This window comes from Tachyglossus aculeatus, chromosome 21, assembly GCF_015852505.1.
Source record: "Tachyglossus aculeatus isolate mTacAcu1 chromosome 21, mTacAcu1.pri, whole genome shotgun sequence".
NCBI lineage: Eukaryota > Metazoa > Chordata > Mammalia > Monotremata > Tachyglossidae > Tachyglossus > Tachyglossus aculeatus.
In genome coordinates this window covers 17,562,038-17,586,708 of record NC_052086.1, presented here as the reverse complement: position 1 = coordinate 17,586,708, position 24,671 = coordinate 17,562,038, and the positions used below count along the sequence as shown (strand labels likewise).

General features: G+C 46.1%; 2 protein-coding genes across 5 annotated transcripts in view; one reads left to right on the top strand and one right to left on the bottom strand.

The window, feature by feature from the left end:
* Positions 1-12,768, top strand: part of PISD (phosphatidylserine decarboxylase) — a 54,782-nt gene extending 42,014 nt beyond the window's left edge. For 2 of the 3 annotated variants that reach the window (XM_038762514.1, XM_038762513.1), the window contains exons 4-8: positions 2,187-2,423; positions 3,063-3,201; positions 6,871-7,017; positions 8,542-8,702; positions 10,297-12,768. In XM_038762514.1, the coding sequence (XP_038618442.1) occupies positions 2,187-2,423; positions 3,063-3,201; positions 6,871-7,017; positions 8,542-8,702; positions 10,297-10,521 (909 nt within the window). In that variant the 3' untranslated portion in view covers positions 10,522-12,768. The remainder of the gene's footprint in view (positions 1-2,186; positions 2,424-3,062; positions 3,202-6,870; positions 7,018-8,541; positions 8,703-10,296) is intronic. The other variant, XR_005455340.1, reaches the window with a different exon arrangement.
* Positions 12,769-13,852: 1,084 nt separating this feature from the next.
* SFI1 (SFI1 centrin binding protein) overlaps positions 13,853-24,671 on the bottom strand; it is a 70,115-nt gene continuing 59,296 nt past the window's right edge. Inside the window, exons 25-32 of one of the 2 annotated variants that reach the window (XM_038763628.1) lie at positions 22,274-22,450; positions 20,310-20,557; positions 18,795-18,890; positions 18,264-18,549; positions 17,862-18,021; positions 16,454-16,562; positions 14,379-14,490; positions 13,853-14,167 (exon numbers count right to left, since the gene is read on the bottom strand). In XM_038763628.1, the coding sequence (XP_038619556.1) occupies positions 14,063-14,167; positions 14,379-14,490; positions 16,454-16,562; positions 17,862-18,021; positions 18,264-18,549; positions 18,795-18,890; positions 20,310-20,557; positions 22,274-22,450 (1,293 nt within the window). In that variant the 3' untranslated portion in view covers positions 13,853-14,062. Of the gene's footprint in view, positions 14,168-14,378; positions 14,491-16,417; positions 16,563-17,861; positions 18,022-18,263; positions 18,550-18,794; positions 18,891-20,309; positions 20,558-22,273; positions 22,451-24,671 lie in introns of those variants that run through there. The other variant, XM_038763627.1, reaches the window with a different exon arrangement.

Genomic DNA, 24,671 nt, shown 5'->3' with positions numbered 1-24,671 from the left:
ACAGCCTGACTTCAGGTGGCTGAGCTGGGTGAGCCAGAGAGCACAGAGACAACTATCGAGTCTGTTTGCCTCACAGGGGAAGAAGCGAGGAGCCAAAGTGGGAGAGGATGGCAAGAGATCCCCTCCCATTTTGCCCTTTCCTCTTCACTTCAAAAACTCTCACTTTCAGTGTAAAATTGAAAGGCATTCCACTTCTTGTGCTCAGGCAGACACGTATCTTATATACCTCTCCATGAAACAGAAAGGTGGAATTTTCTGAAATTCTGAACAATTTTCCAAATGGGAAACTGGCAGCGGAGCCGGTACCTGACAGTGGAAACAAGGGCACTCCAATGATTCCATTTACTTAATATAATGGGGAATGCTTGCAGGTAATAAAACATTTTGTCCTAAGGGGCCTGGACAAATCAGTGACTTGTAGAAGCGTTTAAAGTGTGAATAAAATTACTCCCTAAACCTTGGGGATTTAACACAATGGCTGCCAAAGACGGGAGGCTAACGTGGCTGAATTTGTATTTTAGGGGAATACATTTCTTCAGGGCAGTCATCTACAGACCCACCATAAGTGAGGAGATCTGAATCTCATTGTCCAGCTAAGACATTATCCCTGTTCCTCCAATCATGGATTGGGCAGAGGGCCTCCTGGCTCTCCCCAGATGCTTCAGTTTTTGTAACTTAGGCACTGCTGTGGTCTGGCTGCTAAACAGTGTTTCTGTTTTGTTTTCTGTTGGCCCTTACCTTGCCTTCCTACTTCAAGAACCAAAGTGGCTTCAGAGCCCAGAAGTTATAGGTGTAAACCACTTATTGGAATCACCCACCCAGTAAATTGAAACTTTTTCTGGTGACCAAGAGGCAACAGCACCAAGAGAGAGGCTGGTAGAATTGAACTCGTCAGGTTGGGAAGCCAGAATAAAATTATAATTAGAAGGTTAGGGATTTTTTTTTATGATTAAGAAGGGCAAAAATAAAACTGTAATTATAAGTCTTAGCGGACGTCCTAAATGCCCTGTTATCTCTGCCAGTTTCAGGGAAAAGTATGTGTGTTTGAGATGGGAAACGTCTAAGGGGATTATGATGAAAAATACTGTAGTCTGGTGGCTGGAGTGAGTCTTTCTTCTGCTTTTTGTTGGACGACAGATTGATGTTAGCACAATGACTTCCCCTCCCCGGGCCCTCATTTCTGTCTTATAAAAGAAGGAAATTGTCATACCACTTGCCTGTGGCACTGGGGTATAGGAAGAAATTGTGAACTAAGGTTATAACATTTTTCTTGACCTTTGACTGAAATCAATAAATGGGACCCAATATTTGAAATTAAGCTGTTTTCCAAAGGCATTGTCTTCCAGAGGATTAAGCCTTACTAAGAAATGAATGGTGACTGCAGGTGGGTTCCCAGAGGGCAGCTATCCACATCACAAAGCCATCTTTTTAGGTTCTCAAAGGGCTACTCTGCAGGGATTATTTTGGCAAAATTGTTTTGTGACTTGCCAGGGTAGCAGGTTGTTTGGGTAACATGCTTACGGTGCATACACCTGAGTGGCTCTTCTGCCATGAAAATGGAGGTAGCCATGGCCTCTAAATAGTAGTATCAACTAAATGGGATGTGGTGTAACATTACAGGAAAAAAGTTATAACTGATGGAATACCTGGAAACTTGCTTTCAATTGTTGGGGAGGAGATTGGCACATTAAATTCCCACTTTGAAACTGGGGAGAATAGATTCTGTGTTGTGATTGGTGGAAAAAAATTTTCCAGCGTTCATTCAAGGATACACAGTTTTCCTAATTGGTAAACCAAGTTAATGTTCTGAAAAAGGGCAGGTATCTGATTATCTCATCTATCTGACTGAATAAAATGGAGGCTCATTCAGATCCTCAAAACTGTGGTGAACCAAGCAGTGTTAGTCACCTCGCCCTCTCCTCCCCACACTCCCAGGGCAAGTAGCCCCGAGTCCCTGCTCAACTTTGGACAAGTGATCGGGAGACAACATTTGGAGTACTGATGTTCCACTCTGTTTCAACTTGGTTTACTACACCTGAGCTCCTCTCCCAGGCCCCTTAGAGGTGGGGAAATGGGGGTTGGAGTTGGAGGTAGTCCCTAATTTCCTCCTGCAAGTGAACAGTTACGTTGACTGACCTCCCCCTCCACTCCGCATCTTCCCTTCTCCTCACGGACGGTGGTTGCAGGTTGCCCTGTACAAATCAGTACCTACACGGCTGCTGTCCCGGGCTTGGGGACGTCTGAACCAAGTGGAGCTACCCAACTGGCTCCGGAAGCCCGTCTACAGCCTCTATATCTGGACGTTTGGGGTGAACATGAAGGAGGCGGCCGTGGAAGACCTTCACCACTACAGAAACCTAAGCGAATTCTTCCGTCGGAAACTGAAGCCACAGGCCCGGCCGGTCTGTGGCGTGCACAGTGTGGTGAGGAACTGGGAACGTGTCGGCTTGGGTTCTTCCCGGGTGGGCCGCTGAGATGGCTTTTAGGCAGGGGCCGAAGTTGTAAGCTGTGATCAGAGCTGCTGTGGTTGGGGGGTGAGGGGCCTGGGTCCGTCCCGCCACCAAATCCACTACCCCCCCACAGCATTTAGGTCCCTATCCATCTGTAATTTCTTTGCCTGTCACCCCCTTTAGTATATAAACTCCTTGTAGGCGGGGATCGTGCCCACCAACTCTGTTGCATTGGACTCTCACAAGCGCTTAGTGCAGGCCTCTGCACACAATAAGTGCTCGGTAAATAGCACTGATTGCTTGGTTGGCTCGTCCCATAGGTGGGAATGCCCCTGCCCTGTCCTAACCCCTTTTGGGAAAGCTGGACCGGCTTCGCATTAAAGGCCAACTCCAGAGGTTTCATTATAGCCCAAGGTTCAGTTCTTGGAATATTGAATAATTGTTACTGGAAAGTTCCTCAGCTGTCTCTTCTGAGGGTAGAAAAGCCCTGAACTGAGGGAAATTTGACCAGTTCTTGGGAAGAGTTGGAATTTAACATGGTACTTTTGGACCAGGCTGAGGAGGGCAAAATATATCCTGGAATCCTTGTTTTTGCTTCTTTGTGCGTTTTAGATCAGCCCGTCTGACGGAAAAATTCTCAACTTTGGACAAGTGAAAAACTGTGAAGTGGAGCAGGTGAAGGGAGTTACCTACTCCTTGGAGTCCTTCTTGGGTCCACGCACCTATGTTGATGATGTATCATTCAACCAAGGTAAGCGTTTGTGGGACACAGGCATGTAAAGAGTGGAGTATGTTTTGGGTTCTTGTCAATCTACTCTTCAGGGCCCCTGCCAACTTAGTATATGAATCTGAGACACTCCAGGACTACATCAAGCACATGACGTCCCGATTTGTAAATTTCTTCTGACTCGCTATGTTTCTCATTTGACTCTCTCATTTTGCCTGTTTTTCGAGAGTGTGGGCTTTGTGGCCATGTGGGAAAACATTTCTTTGGCAGTTTCAAGACCTCGTTATAGTATGTTCAGAATCCCATCGCTTATACCTGGTTATCCAGCCCCGCTATGCAAAGAAGTCGGTTGAACTGTGGGTGAGCTTTGTCTCCAATGAATGGATCCTACAGGGGAGTTTTGATTTGTTTTGTAAATAATTGAGGTCTCCTCCCCCACTCCTGAAAGCCGGAGGCAAAATGAATATCAGGAAAAAGAAAATGAGGTTCAAGCTAGGAGGCCCAGGCTCCTCCCAGGGCTCGGCTAGGCCCCTTAGACCTGAGTTGTTGGGAGGGCAAACATTGGTGAGAAATTTCTTCATTCAGTCGTATTTATTGAGCACTTACCTTGTGCAGAGCACTGTACTAAGCACTTGGAGAGTACAATTCGGCAACAAATAGAGACAATCCCTACCCAACGGGCTCACAGTGAAGTACCGTAGGTTACCCAAGCCCTTGAACCTGGGCCTGGAAATAGCTTTAGAAACACATATTTTGGAAACACAGTCCTCTAAACTGTAAATACATTATGGGCAGGGAACCTGTCCACTAATTCTGTTGTATCGTACTCTTCCAACTGCTTTAATACAGGGCTCTGCACATAGTAAGCACTCAGTAAATACCATCGATTGATGGATTGATAATGGACGGGACATAGAAATATTTGTTGACTCGGAGTCAGCTTCATCTTTCAACTTTAGCTCCCTTGGGTGTAGAGTGGACACCATTAATGCCCACCTTCCCTGTAACAAGAATAATATTGGTTACGAGGGAGGGTAATGATCAAGTAGTGACGGAAATGGGTTCCTCCAATGCTCTGCAGGTTACTTCTGGTAGTGTCTTCCTCGGGAATCAAAGCCCTTTCCCCCCCTCCATTCCCATTTCTGGAAGAGTGAGGTCAGCTGATGGGAACTTCCCCTCTATTTCTTCATCTTCAGCTAATTGAGAAGTAGCATGGCCTAGTGAATAGAGCTCGGGTCTGGGTTCTAATCTTGTCTGCTGTGTGACCTTAGGCAAGTCACTTCACTTCTCTGTGCTTCAGTCACCTCATCTGCAAAATTGGGGATTCAATATTTGTTCTCCCTCCTGCTTGCACTGGGAGTCCCTTGTGGGACCCGATTAACTTGTATCTACCCCAGTGCTTAGAACGGTGCTTGGCACACAGTGCTAATAATAATAATAATAATAATAATAATAATAATGGCATTTATTAAGCACTTACTACGTGCAAAGCACTGTTCTAAGCGCTGGGGAGGTTACAGGGTGATCAGGTTGTCCCATGGGGGGGCTCACAGTCTTAATTCCCATTTTACAGATGAGGTAACTGAGGCACAGAGAAGTTAAGTGACTTGCCCAAAGTCACACAGCTGACAGTTGGCAGAGCTGGGACTTGAACCCATGACCTCTGACTCCAAAGCCCGGGCTCTTTCCACTGAGCCGCGAAAACGTATCACATAAAACCATTGTCAAGCACTCTTTTTAATCACTATTATAGAACCACGGGTTTTCCCTTGCGAAACATTCATTGCTTGTCTCCATAGAAAATACAAATCTGGTGCAAAGATCCAAGAACCTGCATATCCTCCTGCTCTCAGAGACTGGGGGAATGTTTTTTTTGTTTGTTTTTAAGTGGAATTTGTTAAGCACGCCCTGTGTGCTAGGCACTGTACTAAGCCCTGAGGTAATCAGGAGAGACACAGTCCCTGTCCCACATGAGGCTCTCAGTCTTAACCCCCATTTTACAGATGAGGTAACTGAGGCTCAGAGAAGCTGAGTGACGTGCCCAAAGTCACACAGCAGACAAGTGGCAGAGTCATTTGTTTATTTGCATACTCTGTGGCCTTGCCCCTGACTACTAATCCCAAGACAAGAGACTGTTAGCCAACTCTGGGCTCAGACTATCCCTTTTTAGGAGAAGCAGCGTGGCTCAGTGGAAAAGAGCCCGGGCTTTGGAGTCAGAGGTCATGGGTTCAAAGCCCGGCTCCGCCACTTGTCAGCTGTGTGACTTTGGGCAAGTCACTTCACTTCTCTGGGCCTCAGTTCCCTCATCTGTAAAATGGGGATGAAGACTGTGAGCCCCATGTGGGACAACCTCATGACCTTGTATCCCCCCAGCGCTTAGGACAGTGCTTTGCACATAGTAAGCGCTTAATAAATGCCATCATTATTATTATTATTATAAAGTCTTTTAAATTCCTGGAAAAACATAACCCCACTGGAGCCCCAATTTTTGCAACTCCTTTGTAGAATGAAGGGTTTTGCTCCTGGACTGGGGCAGCAGAAAGAGCCCCGTGTAGATTGGAAGTGATGTTCAGGCCTCAGCCCAACCCATCCTGTGGCTTTAGTCCCTCCTGACTTGGGCCTCTCAGCTGGGACTGGACTCGCATCGTTTGAGAACTTACACCTGTATAGTGGAATCCTTTCACATGCCGAGCTAGCAGACTCCAATGTCCAGCAAGCTCTGCGTATTGACTGGACTAAACTACTGTGGAGGATTGAATCACCAGAGGTGCCCTCCCCAACTCCTGAAAGCCAGAAGCAAAATGAATATCAGGAAAAGGAAGATGAGCATCAAGCTAGGGGGCCAGGCAGCCCTTCCCGGGGCTCAACTAGACGCTGTGACCCCAGGGGTTTTGGTAGGGCACAGACGTTGGGGAGAAGCAACGTGGCATAGTGGATAGAGCACGGGCCTGGGGCTCTGATCCTGGCCCTGCTGTGTGACTTTGGGCAAGTCATTTCACTTCTCTGGGCCTGTTACCTCATCTGTAAAATGGGGATTGAGACTGTGACAGGGACTGTGTTCAACCCGATCTACCCAGTGCTTAGTACAGTGCCTGGCACATGGGAAGGGCTTAACAAATACCAAACAGATATTATTATTATTAGGCTGTGAGCCCACTGTTGGGTAGGGACTGTCTCTATATGTTGCCAACTTGTACTTCCCAAGCGCTTAGTACAGTGCTCTGCACACAGTAAGCGCTCAGTAAATACGATAGATGATGATGATTATTAACAAAATGATGCTGTGGGTTGCCCAAGTGCTTGAAGTTTGGCCTGAAAATAGCTTTAGAAATACATCGCGATCAATCCCTTCCACTGCACTGGGGTGGGAGTAATGATGTCCCGACAGAACCCGCTACCCGAGGGGTAGAGGGTGGTCAAGTTGAGGTCCACTGTTTCATCTAAATAGGCAAAGGAAATCATGTTGAGCCCCCACTCTCCTCCTGTGGAATCCAACTGTTTGTTCAGCACACCTGAGAAAGAGGCCTTGCTCTCAGCGGGTTGGGGGTTGGTTGGGAATGAAAGCCGTTGGTTCTCTACTGCCTGGGTGCTGAGGATCTGTTTGACCCGGGCCTCAAACCTCTTCTGCGTCGGGGGAGAACGAGTGCCCGACCTAAATCAGCTGTTCCCGCTTTCCTCCCTTTCTCTCCCCAGCCACCTCCTGCAGTTCTTTCCAAAACCAGCTGGTCACCAAGGAAGGAAATGAGCTCTATCATTGCGTGATCTACCTGGCCCCCGGAGATTACCACTGCTTCCACTCTCCGACCGACTGGAGGGTGTCTCACAGGCGGCACTTCCCAGGTAGGTCCCCGTCTGTGGAAACTCAAAGCACCGAGGGCAGCAGTGATTCACTCATTCATTCATTCAATCGTATTTATTGAGCGCTTACTGTGTGCAGAGCACTGTACTATGCGCTTGGGAAGTACACGTTGGCAACGTAAAGAGACGGTCCCTACCCAACAGTGGGCTCACAGTCTTGAAGGGGCAGACAGAGAACAAAACACAACATATTAACAAAATAAAATAAATAGAATAAATTTGTACAATTAAAATAAATAGAGTAATGAATACGCACGAACGTATATACATACATACAGGTACATATATACAGGTCCCTCAGGGGGCTCACAGTCTTCATCTCCATTTTCCAGATTGATCCAAGGTGGGTGGTAATACCTCAATGCCTATTTTAATTTGTACCATTGGGCATCAGCTATACATCTGTATTTCTGCATGGCATTTGGCACATTGGTGGTATCCAATAAGTATTACCATTATTTAATAATAATAATAATAATAATAGTGGCATCTGTTAAGCACTTACTATGTGCAAAGCCAGTGATGGCGGTGGGAGTCGCCAGGAAGCCCTCCTCATTCGGTTGGGCAGGTGCTTAGTACAGAGTTCTGCCCACAGGAAGCACTCAAGAAATTGGAGGGATTGATTGACAGCTGTCTCTAATAGTGAAGAAGCTCAGACTGGCAGTTGTCATTTTTCACAGGGTCACCTGTAGAGCCAGAAACGACTAGTGGATCAGCTCCTGAGACGGAAAAGGAAAGGTTTTGGAAAGAACTAGTTCTGTAATGCATGAAATGGGATTCCCTCGCTGGGAGAATGGGCAAAGGATTTGATCTGTTAACATGAGAGAGGAACGATAACTGTGCCATCTTCCTTGTCACTAGAGGTAACAGTGGTTTACCTCTAGTGACAATATCTAGTGATATTTATTATTCTATTTATTTATTTATTTTACTTGTACGTATCTATTCTATTTCTTTTATTTTGTTAGTATGTTTGGTTTTGTTCTCTGTCTCCCCCTTTTAGACTGTGAGCCCACTGTTGGGTAGGGACTGTCTCTATATGTTGCCAATTTGTACTTCCCAAGCGCTTAGTACAGTGCTCTGCACACAGTAAGCGCTCCATAAATACGATTGATGATGATGATGATGAGTGCCTTGAAGTCAACAGAAGGGGAAACCCGTGTCCAGTGTAGAGTCTTGGGGCCGAGCTCCCGAGGACCGCTCGCTTGAAAGCAGAATAGAGAACTTGAGAGTGCCTGGTGCGCCTTTCCAAACCCACCACCCCCTTCATCATCATCATCATCATCATCAATCGTATTTATTGAGCGCTTACTATGTGCAGAGCGCTGTACTAAGCGCTTGGGAAGTACAAATTGGCAACATACAGAGACAGTCCCTACCCAACAGTGGGCTCACAGTCTAAAAGGGAGACCCCTGGGGAGGTCTGCGGAGCCGTCTCTCACACTGGCATTCTGATGGATGGAGTGTTTTCCTCAGACTGGCTTTGATTGTCTTCCGTTACTTCAGGTTCTCTGATGTCTGTGAATCCAGGGGTGGCACGCTGGATTAAAGAACTCTTTTGCCACAATGAGCGAGTTGTCCTGACTGGCGACTGGAAGCACGGTTTTTTCTCCCTCACTGCCGTCGGAGCCACCAATGTGGGCTCTATCCGCATCTACTTTGATCGGGTGAGTAGATAGCAAGCTAAGGAACCAGACGGCTTGTACTTGCAGGGTGAAAAGGGAAAATCAATCAAGCAATCAATCAATCGTATTTCTTGAGCGCTTACTATGTGCAGAGCACTGGACTAAGCGCTTGGGAAGTACAAATTGGCAACATATAGAGACAGTCCCTACCCAACAGTGGGCTCACAGGCTAAAAGGGGGAGACAGAGAACAAAACCAAACATACTAACAAAATAAATAGAATAGATATGTACAAGTAAAATAAATAAAGAAATAGAGTAATAAATATGTACAAACATATATACATATATACAGGTGCTGTGGGGAAGGGAAGGAGGTAAGACAGGGGGATGGAGGGGAAGGAGGGGGCTCAGTTTGGGAAGGCCTCCTGGAGGAGGTGAGCTCTCAGCAGGGCCTTGAAGGGAAAAGAGACGGCAGGTCGACACGCGGCGTGTCAGAGCTTGTTCAAACGGGATTAACCTTTCTAACTAGCATGGTGATCTTTATGCTTTGCACGTAGTAAGTGCTTAACAAATGCCAATTATTATTATTATATTACACTTGGTTATGGTGGGGATGGCAAAACAGAATTACTAATCCATTAGAGCAACTTTGGCTCTCATTTTTTTATTCATTCATTCAGTCATATTCATTGAGCACTTTGTGCAGAGCACTGTACTAAGCGCTTGGGAGAGTAATAATAATAATGGCATTTATTAAGCACTTACTACGTGCAAAGCACTGTTCTAAGCGCAGGGGAGGTTACAAGGTGATCGGGTTGTCCCATGGGGGGCTCACAGTCTTCATCCAAGTTTTACAGATGAGAGAACTGAGGCCCAGAGAAGTGAAGTGACTTGCCCAGAGTCACACAGCTGACAAGTGGCAGAGCCAGGATTTGAACCCATGACCTCCGACTCCAACACCTGTGCTCTTTTCACTGAGCCATGCTGCTTCTCTATAGTACAATATAACAGTAAGCAGACACATTCTCTGAGGATGGTGTTAAATAGGCTGCAACTGAAAACTCTAATTTTCAGTTCTAGTTCTAATTTTCCAGGTTGTGGATCAGCCATTTCAGGGCTGCCCTCCCTGTTAGAAGCAGCGTGGCTCAGTGGAAAGAGCCCGGGCTTGGGAGTCAGAGGTCGTGGGTTCAAATCCCAGCTCTGCCAATTGTCAGCCGGGTGACTTCGGGCAAGTCACTTCACTTCTCTGGGCCTCAGTGACCTCATCTGGAAAATGGGGATGAAGACTGAGCCCCACATGGGACAACCTGATCACCTTGTAACCTCCCCTGTGCTTAGAACAGTGCTTTGCACATAGTAAGCGCTTAACAAATGCCATCATTATTATTATTATTATTACTTTTGGGGGTTGAGGAAGGAGTGGGAAGATTGAGATAATTAGCAAAAGAGAATTTGAGGAATACCTGTTCACTTTTGGTTGTCCCTGTCCCTCACTGCCATCCAAGATGGTTCTGTATTTGGTTTCTAGTTGGCATCTTACTGCCCTGGAAAAGGAGATTATCGTCCCTGTTGGTGAGTGGAAGAGAGAGGATGCTAACTCCCTCACTATTGTCTTTCTTTTCTTCTGCGTTCAGGACCTTCATACAAACAGCCCGAGGTACAGCAAGGGTTCCTATAACGACTTCAGTTTCATAACCAACAACAACAAGGAAGGGATCCCCATGAGAAAGGGAGAGCATCTGGGAGAGTTTAACCTGGGCTCCACCATCGTCCTCATTTTTGAGGCTCCCAAGGACTTCAACTTCCACCTGAAAACCGGCCAGAAAATTCATTTTGGAGAGGCCCTGGGCTCGCTATAGAAATCCCGATGACTACAGGAGTGCTACTGCTGCTGCTGCCAAAGGGTCTTTCCTTAAATCACCCAAAAGAATGTAAGTGTTTTTGACGTAGAGAGAGGTAAGGGGTTCTGCTCAGCGGGACCGGGGTGAGGAAAGAATCCGGAACACCATTCCTGGCTTCAACCAGTGGATGAGCATGGGCCCGAACCAGCTCAGTCACGTTCCCACACAAAGACGGTAAAAAGAATCGACTCCTTTACGTATCAGGTGCGGCCTTTAAGAATGTAGAGCGGAGCATCCCGGCCTGCCGTGTTCACGTTCCCAACATCCTTCCCCCCCGTCATTCCCGTCCCCTCTTCGGTCAGGCAGCCGTAGCAGGGGCCTTCAGAAAGCGCAGGCCGAATCCCACCGCTTTCTATCGGGGGGGACTGTGGCGACGGCAAAGGCTGCAATGAGCTATACGTACGATTTGGACTTCGCACTCACCTATAAACTGGAAACACTGTGTCTACAATCCTTCGGGTTCAATGGTCAGTCACTCTGTTTTCCTCGGGAGGCAGCAAAAATTAGAAAGATTTCCTCATTGGTAGCGATCACCCGCGCACTAAAACTCTCAACTCTCCTTCCCTCTCCCGCCCCACTCGTCCCTGCGGACATTTCAGGCCTTAAGCCCACTTGACTTGCCTCCCAAACTAACCCACCCAAAAGCGTCACAGGAAAAAGGCCAGTCCTCCCCATAAACATGTGTTTTTTTTCCCCCCCCCTGCAGTGTGGGGGAGGTGAGGTTTTTTTAAAGTGGATATTTTTTAAGTTAACTGAAACAGATCCTCATCATTTCTAATGCACAGAATGAAATGCCTTCGGCATTGACTGTGTTGTCTAAAAACCTGGCTGCTAAGGGGCAAGAGTTGGGCTCGGTGTGCACGGTTTCAAGGGTTGTTTTTTTTTTTTTGGTGGTGGTGGTACTATTCTGGTGGTGGTTTTTTTTTTTCCTGTTTGTTTTTGTTGTCAATTTGTCTGGCGGCGAAAAGCCAAATGTTATTTTTGCATTGGTCGCTGGAAACTTCAGACCAGGGTCTACTTCGGAAACGCTAATGTTACTCCTCCATAAAGAGCTTGTGATTTAAATGGGTTTCGAATTGGGTTGCCGTCGGAGGGATTACGTAGCCACACTGGCGATTTTCAGGTTTAGCCCTAACTGGGAAAGGCGGTTCCCCTGGGAAGAACGAGCAAGAACGGCAGCTTTTATCTTTCAAGGGTTGGCCTAACTGCAGGCCGAACTCCGTCCTTTAGGAGCCTAAGGCAGTGATTGGCTCCTGCTATAAAATAGACCAGACCTTAACTATGCATATGAGGAAGACCAGATGGGAAAGGTCCTATATCTCTTTGCCATGGAGTTCAGGTGACCATCGGAGTTGCTTGTTTACTGCCCCAGAGCCGGGGAATAGCCAACACTGGATGCCTTGTTGCCAGCAGTATAGGTTGTTGTGATGGCTCCATGAGAGTCCGTTTGGACTCTTCTGTACTTCTCCCACCCTGTCCTTTATAGGTTACTTGAAAAGTGTGACACGGGCCTGGAACGAGCCTTCAGGGGTGAGTAGCTATTTGGGTCCCACTAAGCAGGTGGAAAGTCATTTGCCAGGCTAGGATCACCCCTTTCCATTCAGTCGGAGGGGGAGAATCACATTCCCTGGGCTTTCTTTGAGTGGCCAAACGGCGTCGAGCAGCTTTAATTCTCTCATTCAACAGCCATAGTCATCACCACCGCTAAGCAGGTGGAAAGTCATTTGCCAGGCTAGGATCACCCCTTTCCATTCAGTCGGAGGGGGAGAATCACATTCCCCGGGCTTCCTTTGAGTGGCCAAGCGGCGTCGAGCAGCTTTAATTCTCTCATTCAACAGCCATAGTCATCACCACCATTAGAAAGCCTTCTTTGCACTAGTTACGTGGAGGTTGCTGCTATTGACTTCATCCTAGGTTGAAAGAGGCAGATTGTGCAGAATGAGCCAAGTCAACTTTTGCTGTCATCGTCAGAGCCCTGGCTGGGCACCGGGTAAGACGGCCCGGGGTCAGCACTGTTCGCGGGAATTAGAAGCGGGTTTCCTGTAGACACTGGTGACGCTGTGAATTTCTCCTGCCCGGAGAAGCCATTGAATTTTTCAACTGTATCAGTAGCACGGTATTTTTGTATGTAAAGTGTAAGACTTATGAACGGTTTACTCATTTAATTGCAAAACTTTTGAAATAAAAGATCTCATTTCAGCTGCTCATGGTTCGCCTAGAATCAGTGTTGGAGGCAGCATTTGTCATTGATTGAAAGAAGTCCTATAGCTCGTGTGCTCCATTCACTGTCTCCCCCTTCTAGACTGTGAGCCCGCTGTTGGGTAGGGACCATCTCTATATGTTGCCAACTTGTACTTCCCAAGCGCTTAGTACAGTGCTCTGCCCACAATAAGCGCTCAATAAATACGATTGAATGAATGAATTCACTGAGGGCTATTGAGGTCCCAAACTGTCTATTCAGTGACACCAAATGGCACCTGCTTCCCTTCTAGCCCCCACTGACTGCCTTTGGCCGTAGAGGGCCAAGCAAGAGCTCACTGCTAAGAAAACCCTCCCGCCAACAGAATAGCCTCCTCCTAAGCTAACGTGCTGTGTAAGTAAGGTAGTCCCACACTGGGTCCTTAGTTGTTGAGGAAGAAACAGCTAATAATAACGGTAATTGTTAAGCACTCACTATGTGCCAAGCACAGACAGATACAGGGTAATCAGGTTGTCCCACATGGGGCTCACAGATGAGGTAACTGAGGCACAGTGAAGTTAAACTGGCTTGTCCAAGGTCACACAGCAGACAAGTGGGGGAGCAGGCATTGGAACCCACATCCTCTGACTCCCATTCTCTTTTCACTAAGCCACGCTGCTTCACCTCCTCCAGGAGGCCTTCCCAGACTGAGCCCCTTCCTTCCTCTCCCCCTCGTCCCCCTCTCCATCCCCCCATCTTACCTCCCTCCCTTCCCCACAGCACCTGTATATATGTATATATGTTTGTCCATATTTTTTTTTTTTACTCTAATTTATTTGTACATATCTATTCTATTTATTTTATTAGTATGTTTGGTTTTGTTCACTGTGAGCCCACTGTTGGGTAGGGACTGTCTCTATATGTTGCCAATTTGTACTTCCCAAGCGCTTAGTACAGTGCTCTGCACATAGTAAGCGCTCAACAAATACGATTGATGATGATACCCTGCTCCCACCCCTCTGCTGTCTGTGCCCAAACTGTAAAAAAAAGACAACTGCAGTCCCCCACACAGATGAACCTCCTCCCTCTTCACCTATGATGCACAGGGAGTCACATATCAGCCGTTTTTATTTTTACAATTTCACCTGACCCCAATTTAAAACAAAACAACTCTCCGCTGCAGCTTACAGAAGGAGAGAGCCGCCTGCGCAGAGCGACTGCGACTGTGTCGGGGCTTCCAACGCGCAGTGCTTGGACCAACTCCAAGAGTGATGCTACCATCTTAATCACTCTTGGTCCTTCAGGGAGGGGCCGAGGGGGCTAACAGAAAGCTACCCGAAGGTCCTGGACGCGGCTGATGTAATGCTGAACTTGAGGCCTCTCTTCTTGCAGCTCCTTGGCGAGTCGGCTGATTTGCAATTCAATCTGCAACGGTGAAAACAATGTGCTCAAGCAGGCTTAATCCTCCACCTCTCTAGGGAAGCTTTCATTAATAACCGCTGCCCTGCAAGCCCCATTTGAACTCCTTTGCTTCGGCAGATGGCATCTTAAGCTACCCACAGGAGAGACACCGAGTCACCCAAGCGGTTGAGCCAAGCTTGCAGGCAGGCGCTTTGTCACGGGGCAAAATCTTTACCTTTTGGAGATCCTTTTGAACTTGCTGCACTGCTTCTCGTTCCTCAGGCCGTGAATCTTCCGTGCTCAGTTCCAGCCATCTGCGTAAGCTCTTTGCCTGCCTTTTCCAAGACCTAAGGGGCCGAGATGAATACAGCCAGTGACGATGCGGGCACAGCTCCTTAAACACCCAGTCCCCTCGGTCCCTCCCTGGCCAACCTCAATCCCCCGGAATGTGTCCACAGGCTTATGAATTTGATTTGAATACAAAAAAACCACTGGATTTGCTACAATTTGCCCCCCCGAGCCCCAACCCCTTCCGTCACACGAGCCTTGCAAATGGGGAAAGGGAAAAACATGTGAACTGATCCATTTTACCCTTGCTTGAACCCAACGCAGAAAGCTGGGGGTGGAGAGATGTAGAAGGAATCAAAGGTGACCAGCACTTAAATACTCTGGCCACTGAGAAGCAGTATGGCCAACTGGAAAGAGCATGAACCCGGGCCCTAATCCCATCTCTGCCAATTACTTGCTGTGTGACCTTGAGCAAGTCACTTTTTTACACCTCAGCTTCCTCATCTGTAAAATGGGGATTCAATACTTGCCCTCCTTCCTTAGATGCGAGCCCCATGTGGGACAGGGACCATCTTACATGATTAACTTGTATCTATCCCAGCGCTTAAAACCCTGCTTGACACAAAGTAAGCACTTAGATACCAATACCATTATTATCATTGCCATTCAAAATGCATTCCCATGCCCATTTGTTTTACCTGTGCATTCATCTTTACTCCGATTGAGTTTGTTCTTGAAAGTTATCGTCTTTTTCAGCTCTATCTGCCCTCAATGGGACTGAGTGCTCATTGTGTGAGTGCTTGGGAGACTACAATGTAACAGTTGGTAGACACAGTCCCTGCTCATAAAGAGCTTACACTGTCCTTCATCTCCTTCCTCAATTCATTTCATAGTCAACCCCCTCCTCATCTTGCACCAAAATATTCCCTCTGTCTCCTAGAAACCAAACAGGGGCCTTGGATTTAGGAACTGAAACTTGGCGTTCAGAAGTGGATAAAGTGAAGTTCATCTGGGCCTGATTTTGTTATCTTGCAAGGCTGGACTACTAACTCTCAATTTTACCCTAATAAATCCCTGGGGAAAAGGGACTGATAGGCAGCACAGATCATGTCCACCCAACTTCAACAAAGTGGTGGAGTATGAATAATTATATATATATATATATATATATATATATATATATAATATATATATACATATATACATATATAATATATACATATATAATATATACATATATGATATATATATAGACTAACATGGTCAGTTTTTAGAGGACGTAGTGAATGAATATATATATTATATAAGACTAACATGGTCAAACATTGTTTTTAGAGGATGTAGTGAATGAATAATTTTATTATATACATAATATATAATATATACATATATAATATATACATATATGATATATATAGACTAACATGGTCAGTTTTTAGAGGACGTAGTGAATGAATAATTATATATATTATATAAGACTAACATGGTCAAACATTGTTTTTAGAGGATGTAGTGAATGAATAATTTTATATATATAATATATATAAATATATAAAACATTATATAAATATATATATTTGCAAATGGGGAAAGGGAAAAACATGTGAACTGATCCATTGCCCAGTCCATTTTACCCTTGCTTGAACCTAACGCAGAAAGCTGGGGGCGGGGAGATGTAGAAGGAATCAAAGGTGATTATACATATACATTATACATATACATTATACATATACATATATGTTCACATAAAAGACCAGGGAATCAGGAGGTACTGCATTAGGGAAAGTCATCCCCTTACTGAAGTCTACAACATCCCTTTTGATAACCACGAAACATTATTTTGGTAAACATGGCAGGGATAATGAGAGTTTCTGAAGTTTGTAGATACCAAGGAACTAAAAAGTGGAGCTACTGCCGCTTTTTATTCAGCTGCTAAGAACTTCCAAGAAGTTAGTTATTTCTTACTTGCTTGACTTTTCCCCCAGATCCTCCAATTTGGGCTGAAAAAGCATGTTCACTTACTTGAGATTCTGCTTGTTGGCGTGATAGCACTGTAGGTTCTGTTGGATCTCTTGCAGCTCAGCCTCTAGTTCTCCTTCTGTGGTACAGCTTTCCCATCTCTTGGCATCCACTGGATTCATTTGGAAGAAAGAGGAATATCTCTTAAGGTCTCTTCTGTTATTCACTCTAACGTGCTGCTGCCTTAATGGCTATAAAGGAAACGACGAACCCCCCTGCGTGGCAACTGACTGTACAATAAAGCGGTTCTGATTCAGGACATTACTTGAAGTTACATGTTTTGGTTTGTTGTCTGTCTCCCCCTTCTAGACTGTGAGCCCGTTGTTGGGTAGGGACCGTCTCTATATGTTGCCAACTTGTACCTCCCAAGCGCTTAGTACAGTGCTCTGCACACAGTAAGTGCTCATAGGGACCGTCTCTCTATGTTGCCGACTTGTACTTCCCAAGCGCTCTGCACACAGTAAGCGCTCAATAAATATGACAATGAATGAATGAATGAATATGACTGAATGAATGACAGGAACCCGGTGTCATTTCAGCCCTTCACTTTTCCAACATATAGAGACCAAATCTGCACTTAGAAAATGGAAATTTAGAGCTATAAACGGATTAAAAAGCTGAGGGACACTTTTCCAAAGTGTTTGACTAGAGGCTCTTTCCCACTTCGCAGGGCAGAAATTGAACTTTATGTTTCCAGTGTGGTAGGAAAGAAGCAGCATGGCTCAGTGGAAAGAACACAGCCCTGGGAGGCAGAGGTCATGGCTTCTAAATCCCAGCTCCCCCATGTCTGCTGTGTGACCTTGGGCAAGTCACTTAACTTCTCTGAGCCTGTTACCTCATCTGTAAAATGGGGATTAAGACTGTGAGCCCCTCGTGGGACAAGGTGATCACCCTGTATCCTCCCCATCAATTTGAACAGTGCTTTGCACATAGTAAGCACTTAACAAATGCCATCATCATCATTATTATTATTATTACTAAAGCAGCATTTGGAGCAGCTGATCTGAAGCTCTGAAGTAACAGCTTTCAGATACTTGGTTAATGTGATTTGAGGACACGGCCATTCTAGCCTCAGCTTAGTCATTGCCTGAGCAACTGAGAAGGCCCCTATGAGCGGATCCTAGCCCCACCTCATCATTATTATTATTATTGCATCGGTTAAATGCTTACTACGCGTCAAGTACTGTTCTAAGCTCTGGAATCGCAAAGTAGGGAGCCTCAGGAGTGGAGGTTGGAGTAAGGACTGCTTTGAGGAGCGAGGGATAGTGGCAAGGACCCTGGGGTCTCCGGCGGCACTTCCCTTTCCCCCCATATTTCTGGGAATGAGCATTCTGGAAGGGTAGGGCATGTAGCCATCGGGAACGCCCAGGTTGCGATTAGAGCCCCCGTGCCTTACACCAAATACACCTACCTTTCCCTTCAGAGACAGGCTGGGGATTTCTCTTCCTTCTTGTGAAGTCCTGGGGCAAGAGCAAATGACAAACAGGCTGGTTCCTCTCCTGCTCAGGAGAGATCCTTGGACCTTCTGGGGGACTAAGCCCCAGGTGAGCAAGCAGAGAACGAGTTGTACCCTGGAAAGGAAATAAGACGGTCTAAGTTAGGACTGTCTTGAGGACAGGGACTGGATCTTCTTCCCTGTGTTTTCCCAGGTGCCCAATAAGGGTTTCAGGTATTCCGCCAACGCTACTGATATGAAGACTAACATGGTCAAACGTTGTTTTTAGAGGATGTAGTGAGAAGGGAGTGTAAAGGCGGGGGGATCTCTCCAGCGGGCATTTGCAGTCCGCTACTTCCGAAGCTCTGAAAAACTCACCATCTCTAACTCCCCTTTCGCACGAGGCAAGAAGGAGGAGGGAGGCAGGAGCAGTTCTGGTCCTGGAGATTTTGCGCTGTGGTCCCCGGAGCTCCAGACCCTGCCCGCCGCATTAGGAAGAGGACCTGGACCACTCGAAGGGTCCAGCAAACAATTCCCAGCCTGAGCCCGGGGCAAGTCACGGCTGCCACTTGGCCTGGTCTGGGGGGATGCAGAGGAGTTCCCGGTCTCTTCAGGACTAACGTTTGAGGCTGTTTTCTGAGACGGTCCCGCTGGCTTCTCTGGTCTGAAAGGCAAGGGAAAGTCCCGGGTCTCACCCTCGTTAGGTTAGATCATCAGCAGGACCACCTAATTTAGGATTAGGCTAGGTGAGGACCCCAACAATAACCAGTCCCATTCCACTTCTTCCCACCTTATCCGGAGACAACTCAGGAATCTGGGTGGTCCCTCCCCTGGCAGGAAACCTACAAACCTGACTTCACCCCTTTTCTCCCACCCCCCCCAGCCTGAGGAAGGGGGTCTGATTCCTACCCAGGACAGGGAAGCCCCAGAAGCTTCTCCCTCTGCAGAGACGCTATCAGAAAGTCAGGGCAACGAGGCTGCTTTCGCACAGGCCAGATAGGATTCCTGGGAAGAGATGGACACACAACTGTTTAGGCGGGCACTTTTCCTCCCCATCTGCTATCAGGGTTTCTGCTGGAGTGGGCAAATCAGGCCAGAGGCACGCTACTCGACAGCACAACATGAAGGACTGTACAAGGGCAGTGAAACTGAGCAAACATTTCAAATCAGCAGAACCCATAAAGAGTGGGAGGAGCGGGGGCACAACCTGATTTCACAGAGGCCTCTTCGCGGGAACTGACAACTAAATCAAACAGGTCAGAAAGACTGAACGAAGGCAGGCATATACTTATACTGAGCAGTGGGTGAGTCAATCAATCGTATTTACCGAGCGCTTACTGTGTGCAGAGCACTGTACTAATCAATCAATCAATCGTATTTACTGAGCGCTTACTGTGTGCACAGCACTGTACTAAGCGCTTGGGAAGTCCAAGTTGGCAACATCTAGAGACAGTCCCTACCCAACAGTGGGCTCACAGTCTAAAAGGGGGAGACAGAGAACAAAACCAAACATACTAACAAAATAAAATAAATAGAATAGATATGTACAAGTAAAATAAATAGAATAAAAAATATGTACAAACATATATACATATATACAGGTGCTGTGGGGAAGGGAAGGAGGTAAGATGGGGGGGGATGGAGAGGGGGACGAGGGAGCAGTGGGTGAGTCAATCAATCGTATTTACTGAGCGCTTACTGTGTGCAGAGCACTGTACTAATCAATCGTATTTATTGAGCACTTACTGTGTGCAGAGCACTGTACTAAGCGCTTGGGAGAGTACACTATAACAAAATCACATTCCCTGCCCACGACGAGCTTACATTCTAGAAGGGTGAGAGGGAAAGTGAGTGGGAATGGGGCAGGCAGGCTTGTGTTTGACCCAACAGAGGTCTCCTCTGTCAATCAGAGCTCAGAGACTCAGCACCAGGCCAAAACCTGACAAAGGCGAGGGCTAAACTAGGTTAGGGGAATGGAAGTCATAATTTAGGAGGCTTTTCTGTATAACTGACAATCACGGTAATGCTGCATCACTGATTGATTGATTGATTGATGACGGCATTTATTAAGTGCTTACTATGTGCAAAGCACTGTTCTAAGCGCTGGGGAGGTTACAAGGTGATCAGGTTGTCCCACATGGGGCTCACAGTCTCAATCCCCATTTTACAGGTGAGGTAACTGAGGCCCAGAGAAGTGAAGTGACTTGCCCGAAGTCACACAGCTGACAATTGGCAGAGCAGGGGTTTGAACCCATGACCTCCCGGGCTCTTCTCCACTGAGCCACGCTGCTTCTCATTGGGAGGGGGGGGAAAACAGCTTTCTGATTGCGGGCCTCAATCCTGGCAGGAACCACCAAAGACTTGGGGATGAAGAAGTGCAATTTGAAGTTGACGTCTCAGGTTCGTTCTTCTACAGTTACTCACGGGTCAGAGAATGGCGACTCCAGGCGAGCCAGCGCTGGCAAAGCTTGTGCCTTCCGAGAAAAACACGAGGGTCTCGCCCTTTCGGACTCCAAAGAGGCTTCTGGACTCCCACCGGCCTCACCGAGAAGCAGCCCATCCGATGTCACGGTCTTCCTGGGGCCGGGGAAGCGGGGTCGGCCTTTGCCAAGAGCCTTCTGCTTCCAGAGCACGGCACAACGCTGCACCGTCCGGTGCAGTCGATCCGCCACCTGCACACGAAAGATGTCAAAGAAGAGGACAGGCTGGCCCAGCACGAAGTGCAATCGCTGCTTTGCGTGGCTCAGTGGAAACAGCCCGGGCTTTGGAGTCGAAGGTCATGGGTTCTAATCCCGGCTCCGCCAATTATCAGCTGTGTGACTCTGGGCAAGTCACTTCACTTCTCTGGGCCTCAGTTCCCTCATCTGTCAAATGGGGATTAAGACTGTGAACCCCCCGCCGTGGGACAACCTGATCACCTTGTAAACTCCCCAGCGCTTAGAATAGTGCTTTTGCACATAGTAAGTGCTGTAATAAATGCCGTTATTATTATTAAGTGCCAACTCTTTGCCAGGCACTGCACTAAGCGCTGGGGTAGATGTAAGCTAATCAGGTTGGACACCTGGACATCTGCACATATTTCTTACTCTATTTTACTTGTCCATATCTATTCTATTTATTTTATTTTGTTAGTATGTTTGGTTTTGTTCTCTGTCCCCCGCTTTTAGACTGTGAGCCCACTGTTGGGTAGGGACTGTCTCTAGATGTTGCCAACTTGGACTTCCCAAGTGCTTAGTACAGTGCTCTGCACACAGTAAGCGCTCAATAAATACGATTGATTGATTGATTGATCGATTGACACAGTCCAGGACCCACATCCTCCATCCCCATTTTACAGATGAGGTTAATCGAGGCCCAGGGAAGTTAAGTGACTTGCCCAAGGTCACACAGCAGACAAGTGGTGGCGCCAGGATTAGAACCCACGACCTTCTGATTCCAGGCCCGTTCTCTATCCACCGGGCCACGCTCCTTCTAGGCCACTACTGGGGGCTCTCTTAGGTGACACCACGGCAAGATGGCTGTGAGCCCCACCTGGGACAGGGACTGCCTCCGACCCGATTAGCCTATATCCGCGGTAGTACTTAGTACAGTGCCTGGAGCATAGTAAGCGAGAGAAGCAGCGTGGCTCAGTGGAAAGAGCCCGGGCTTTGGAGTCAGAGGTCGTGGGTTCAAATCCCGGCTCCGCCACTTGTCAGCTGTGTGACTTTGGGCGAGTCACTTCACTTCTCTGGGCCTCAGTTACCTCATCTGGAAAATGGGGATGAAGACTGTGAGCCCCCCGTGGGACAACCTGATCACCCTGTAACCTCCCCAGCGTTTAGAACAGTGCTTTGCACAGAGTAAATGCTTAACAAATGCCATCATTATTATTATTAGCCTAAAACAGTGCTTTGCACTAAGTGCTTAATAAATGCCATCATCATTATTATGCTTAATAAATGCCATCATTATTATCATTAGCCTAGAACAGTGCTTTGCACTAAGTGCTTAATAAATGCCATTATTATTATTATTAACAAATACCACAATTATTATTATTATGGCACATCCCATAAGATGCCGTGAGGGAGGTATTTCGGTGCCAACTCTCAGGAAGAAGAGGAGTCTCTCAAAGGGTGGGAAGGTGTAGCAGCTTTTTAAAAAGGGAAATGCCCAGCCAGTAGTGCCAACACAGACGTACGCCACCTAATCTCTCCATGGGCAACGGACTGCAGATCTTTCCCCTGCTCCCCACCCGGTGAAACGAGCGCTTAGTACAGTGCTCTGCACACAGTAAGCGCTCAATAAATACGATATTGATTGAGAACCACTGGTAATCTTGGACAGACTGCCAGCCTTTTGCAGCAACGTTATAAGAGCTGGGGCCGAGCACATGGAGCGGTCATTACCTGGGCCTGCTGATGGGCCCGGAGCTGCCTGCGGAAGCTTTTCACGCCCGCCGTGAACCTCAGGAGGCGGGTGACTCCCTCTTGGAGCAGATCAGCCTGATAGGCCTGCATTGCTTGCTCAAGCCTGCTTCTCTTCCTTCTCTGCTCCAGCACAAATCCCCCCCAGGCATCAAAAACCTGCGGAGGGAGCAGCCCATCGGTGATTCCCAGTCCCGCGCTCTGGCCCTCCCACCCTTCTGCCTCGGTGTTCCAAGACGACAGTTCCCGGAGGCCTGGACCCAAGGGTCCATATGGACCTGGGAAATGCCAGTATCATTATCCAAAGGCACACCCCACCCTGTCTCTCCTTTTAGACTGTGAGCCCACTGTTGGGTAGGGACTGTCTCTATGTGTTGCCAATTTGTACTTCCCAAGCGCTTAGTACAGTGCTCTGCACATAGTAAGCGCTCAATAAATACGATTGATTGATTGATTGACATATGTCCCTGTATATATGTTTGTACATATTTATTACTCTATTTATTTTACTTGTACATATCTATTCTATTTATTTTATTTCGTTAGTATGTTTGGTTTTGTTCTCTGTCTTCCCCTTTTAGACTGTGAGCCCACTGTTGGGTAGGGACATATGTCCCTGTATATCTGTTTGTACATATTTATTACTCTATTTATTTTACTTGTACATATCTATTCTATTTGATTTTGTTAGTATGTTTGGTTTTGTTCTCTGTCTTCCCCTCTTAGACTGTAAGCCCACTGTTGGGTAGGGACATATGTCCCTGTCCCTGTATATATGTTTGTACATATTTATTACTCTATTTATTTTACTTGTACATATCCATTCTATTTATTTGATTTTGTTAGTATGTTTGGTTTTGTTCTCTGTCTTCCCCTTTTAGACTGTGAGCCCACTGTTGGGTAGGGACATATGTCCCTGTCCCTGAATATATGTTTGTACATATTTATTACTCTATTTATTTTTTTTACTTGTACATATCTATTCTATTCATTTGATTTTGTTCGTATGTTTTTGGTTTTGTTCTCTGTCTTCCCCTTTTAGACTGTGAGCCCACTGTTGGGTAGGGACATATGTCCCCGTCCCTGTATATATGTTTGTACATATTTATTACTCTATTTATTTATTTATTTTACTTGTACATATCTATTCTATTTATTTGATTTTGTTAGTATGTTTGGTTTTGTTCTCTGTCTTCCCCTTTTAGACTGTGAGCCCACTGTTGGGTAGGGACATATGTCCCTGTCCCTGTATATATATGTTTGTACATATTTATTACTCTTTTTATTTATTTATTTTACTTGTACATATCTATTCTATTTATTTTATTTTGTTAGTATGTTTGGTTTTGTTCTCTGTCTTCCCCTTTTAGACTGTGAGCCCACTGTTGGGTAGGGACATATGTCCCCGTCCCTGTATATATGTTTGTACATATTTATTACTCTATTTATTTTACTTGTACATATCTATTCTATTTATTTGATTTTGTTAGTATGTTTGGTTTGGTTCTCTGTCTTCCCCTTTTAGACTGTGAGCCCACTGTTGGGTAGGGACATATGTCCCCGTCCCTGTATATATGTTTGTACATATTTATTACTCTATTTATTTATTTATTTTACTTGTACATATCTATTCTATTCATTTGATTTTGTTCGTATGTTTTTGGTTTTGTTCTCTGTCTTCCCCTTTTAGACTGTGAGCCCACTGTTGGGTAGGGACATATGTCCCCGTCCCTGTATATATGTTTGTACATATTTATTACTCTATTTATTTATTTATTTTACTTGTACATATCTATTCTATTTATTTGATTTTGTTAGTATGTTTGGTTTTGTTCTCTGTCTTCCCCTTTTAGACTGTGAGCCCACTGTTGGGTAGGGACATATGTCCCTGTCCCTGTATATATATGTTTGTACATATTTATTACTCTTTTTATTTATTTATTTTACTTGTACATATCTATTCTATTTATTTTATTTTGTTAGTATGTTTGGTTTTGTTCTCTGTCTTCCCCTTTTAGACTGTGAGCCCACTGTTGGGTAGGGACATATGTCCCCGTCCCTGTATATATGTTTGTACATATTTATTACTCTATTTATTTTACTTGTACATATCTATTCTATTTATTTGATTTTGTTAGTATGGTTGGTTTTGTTCTCTGTCTTCCCCTTTTAGACTGTGAGCCCACTGTTGGGTAGGGACATATGTCCCCGTCCCTGTATATATGTTTGTACATATTTATTACGCTATTTATTTATTTATTTTACTTGTACATATCTATTCTATTTATTTGATTTTGTTAGTATATTTGGTTTTGTTCTCTGTCTTCCCCTTTTAGACTGTGAGCCCACTGTTGGGTAGGGACATATGTCCCTGTCCCTG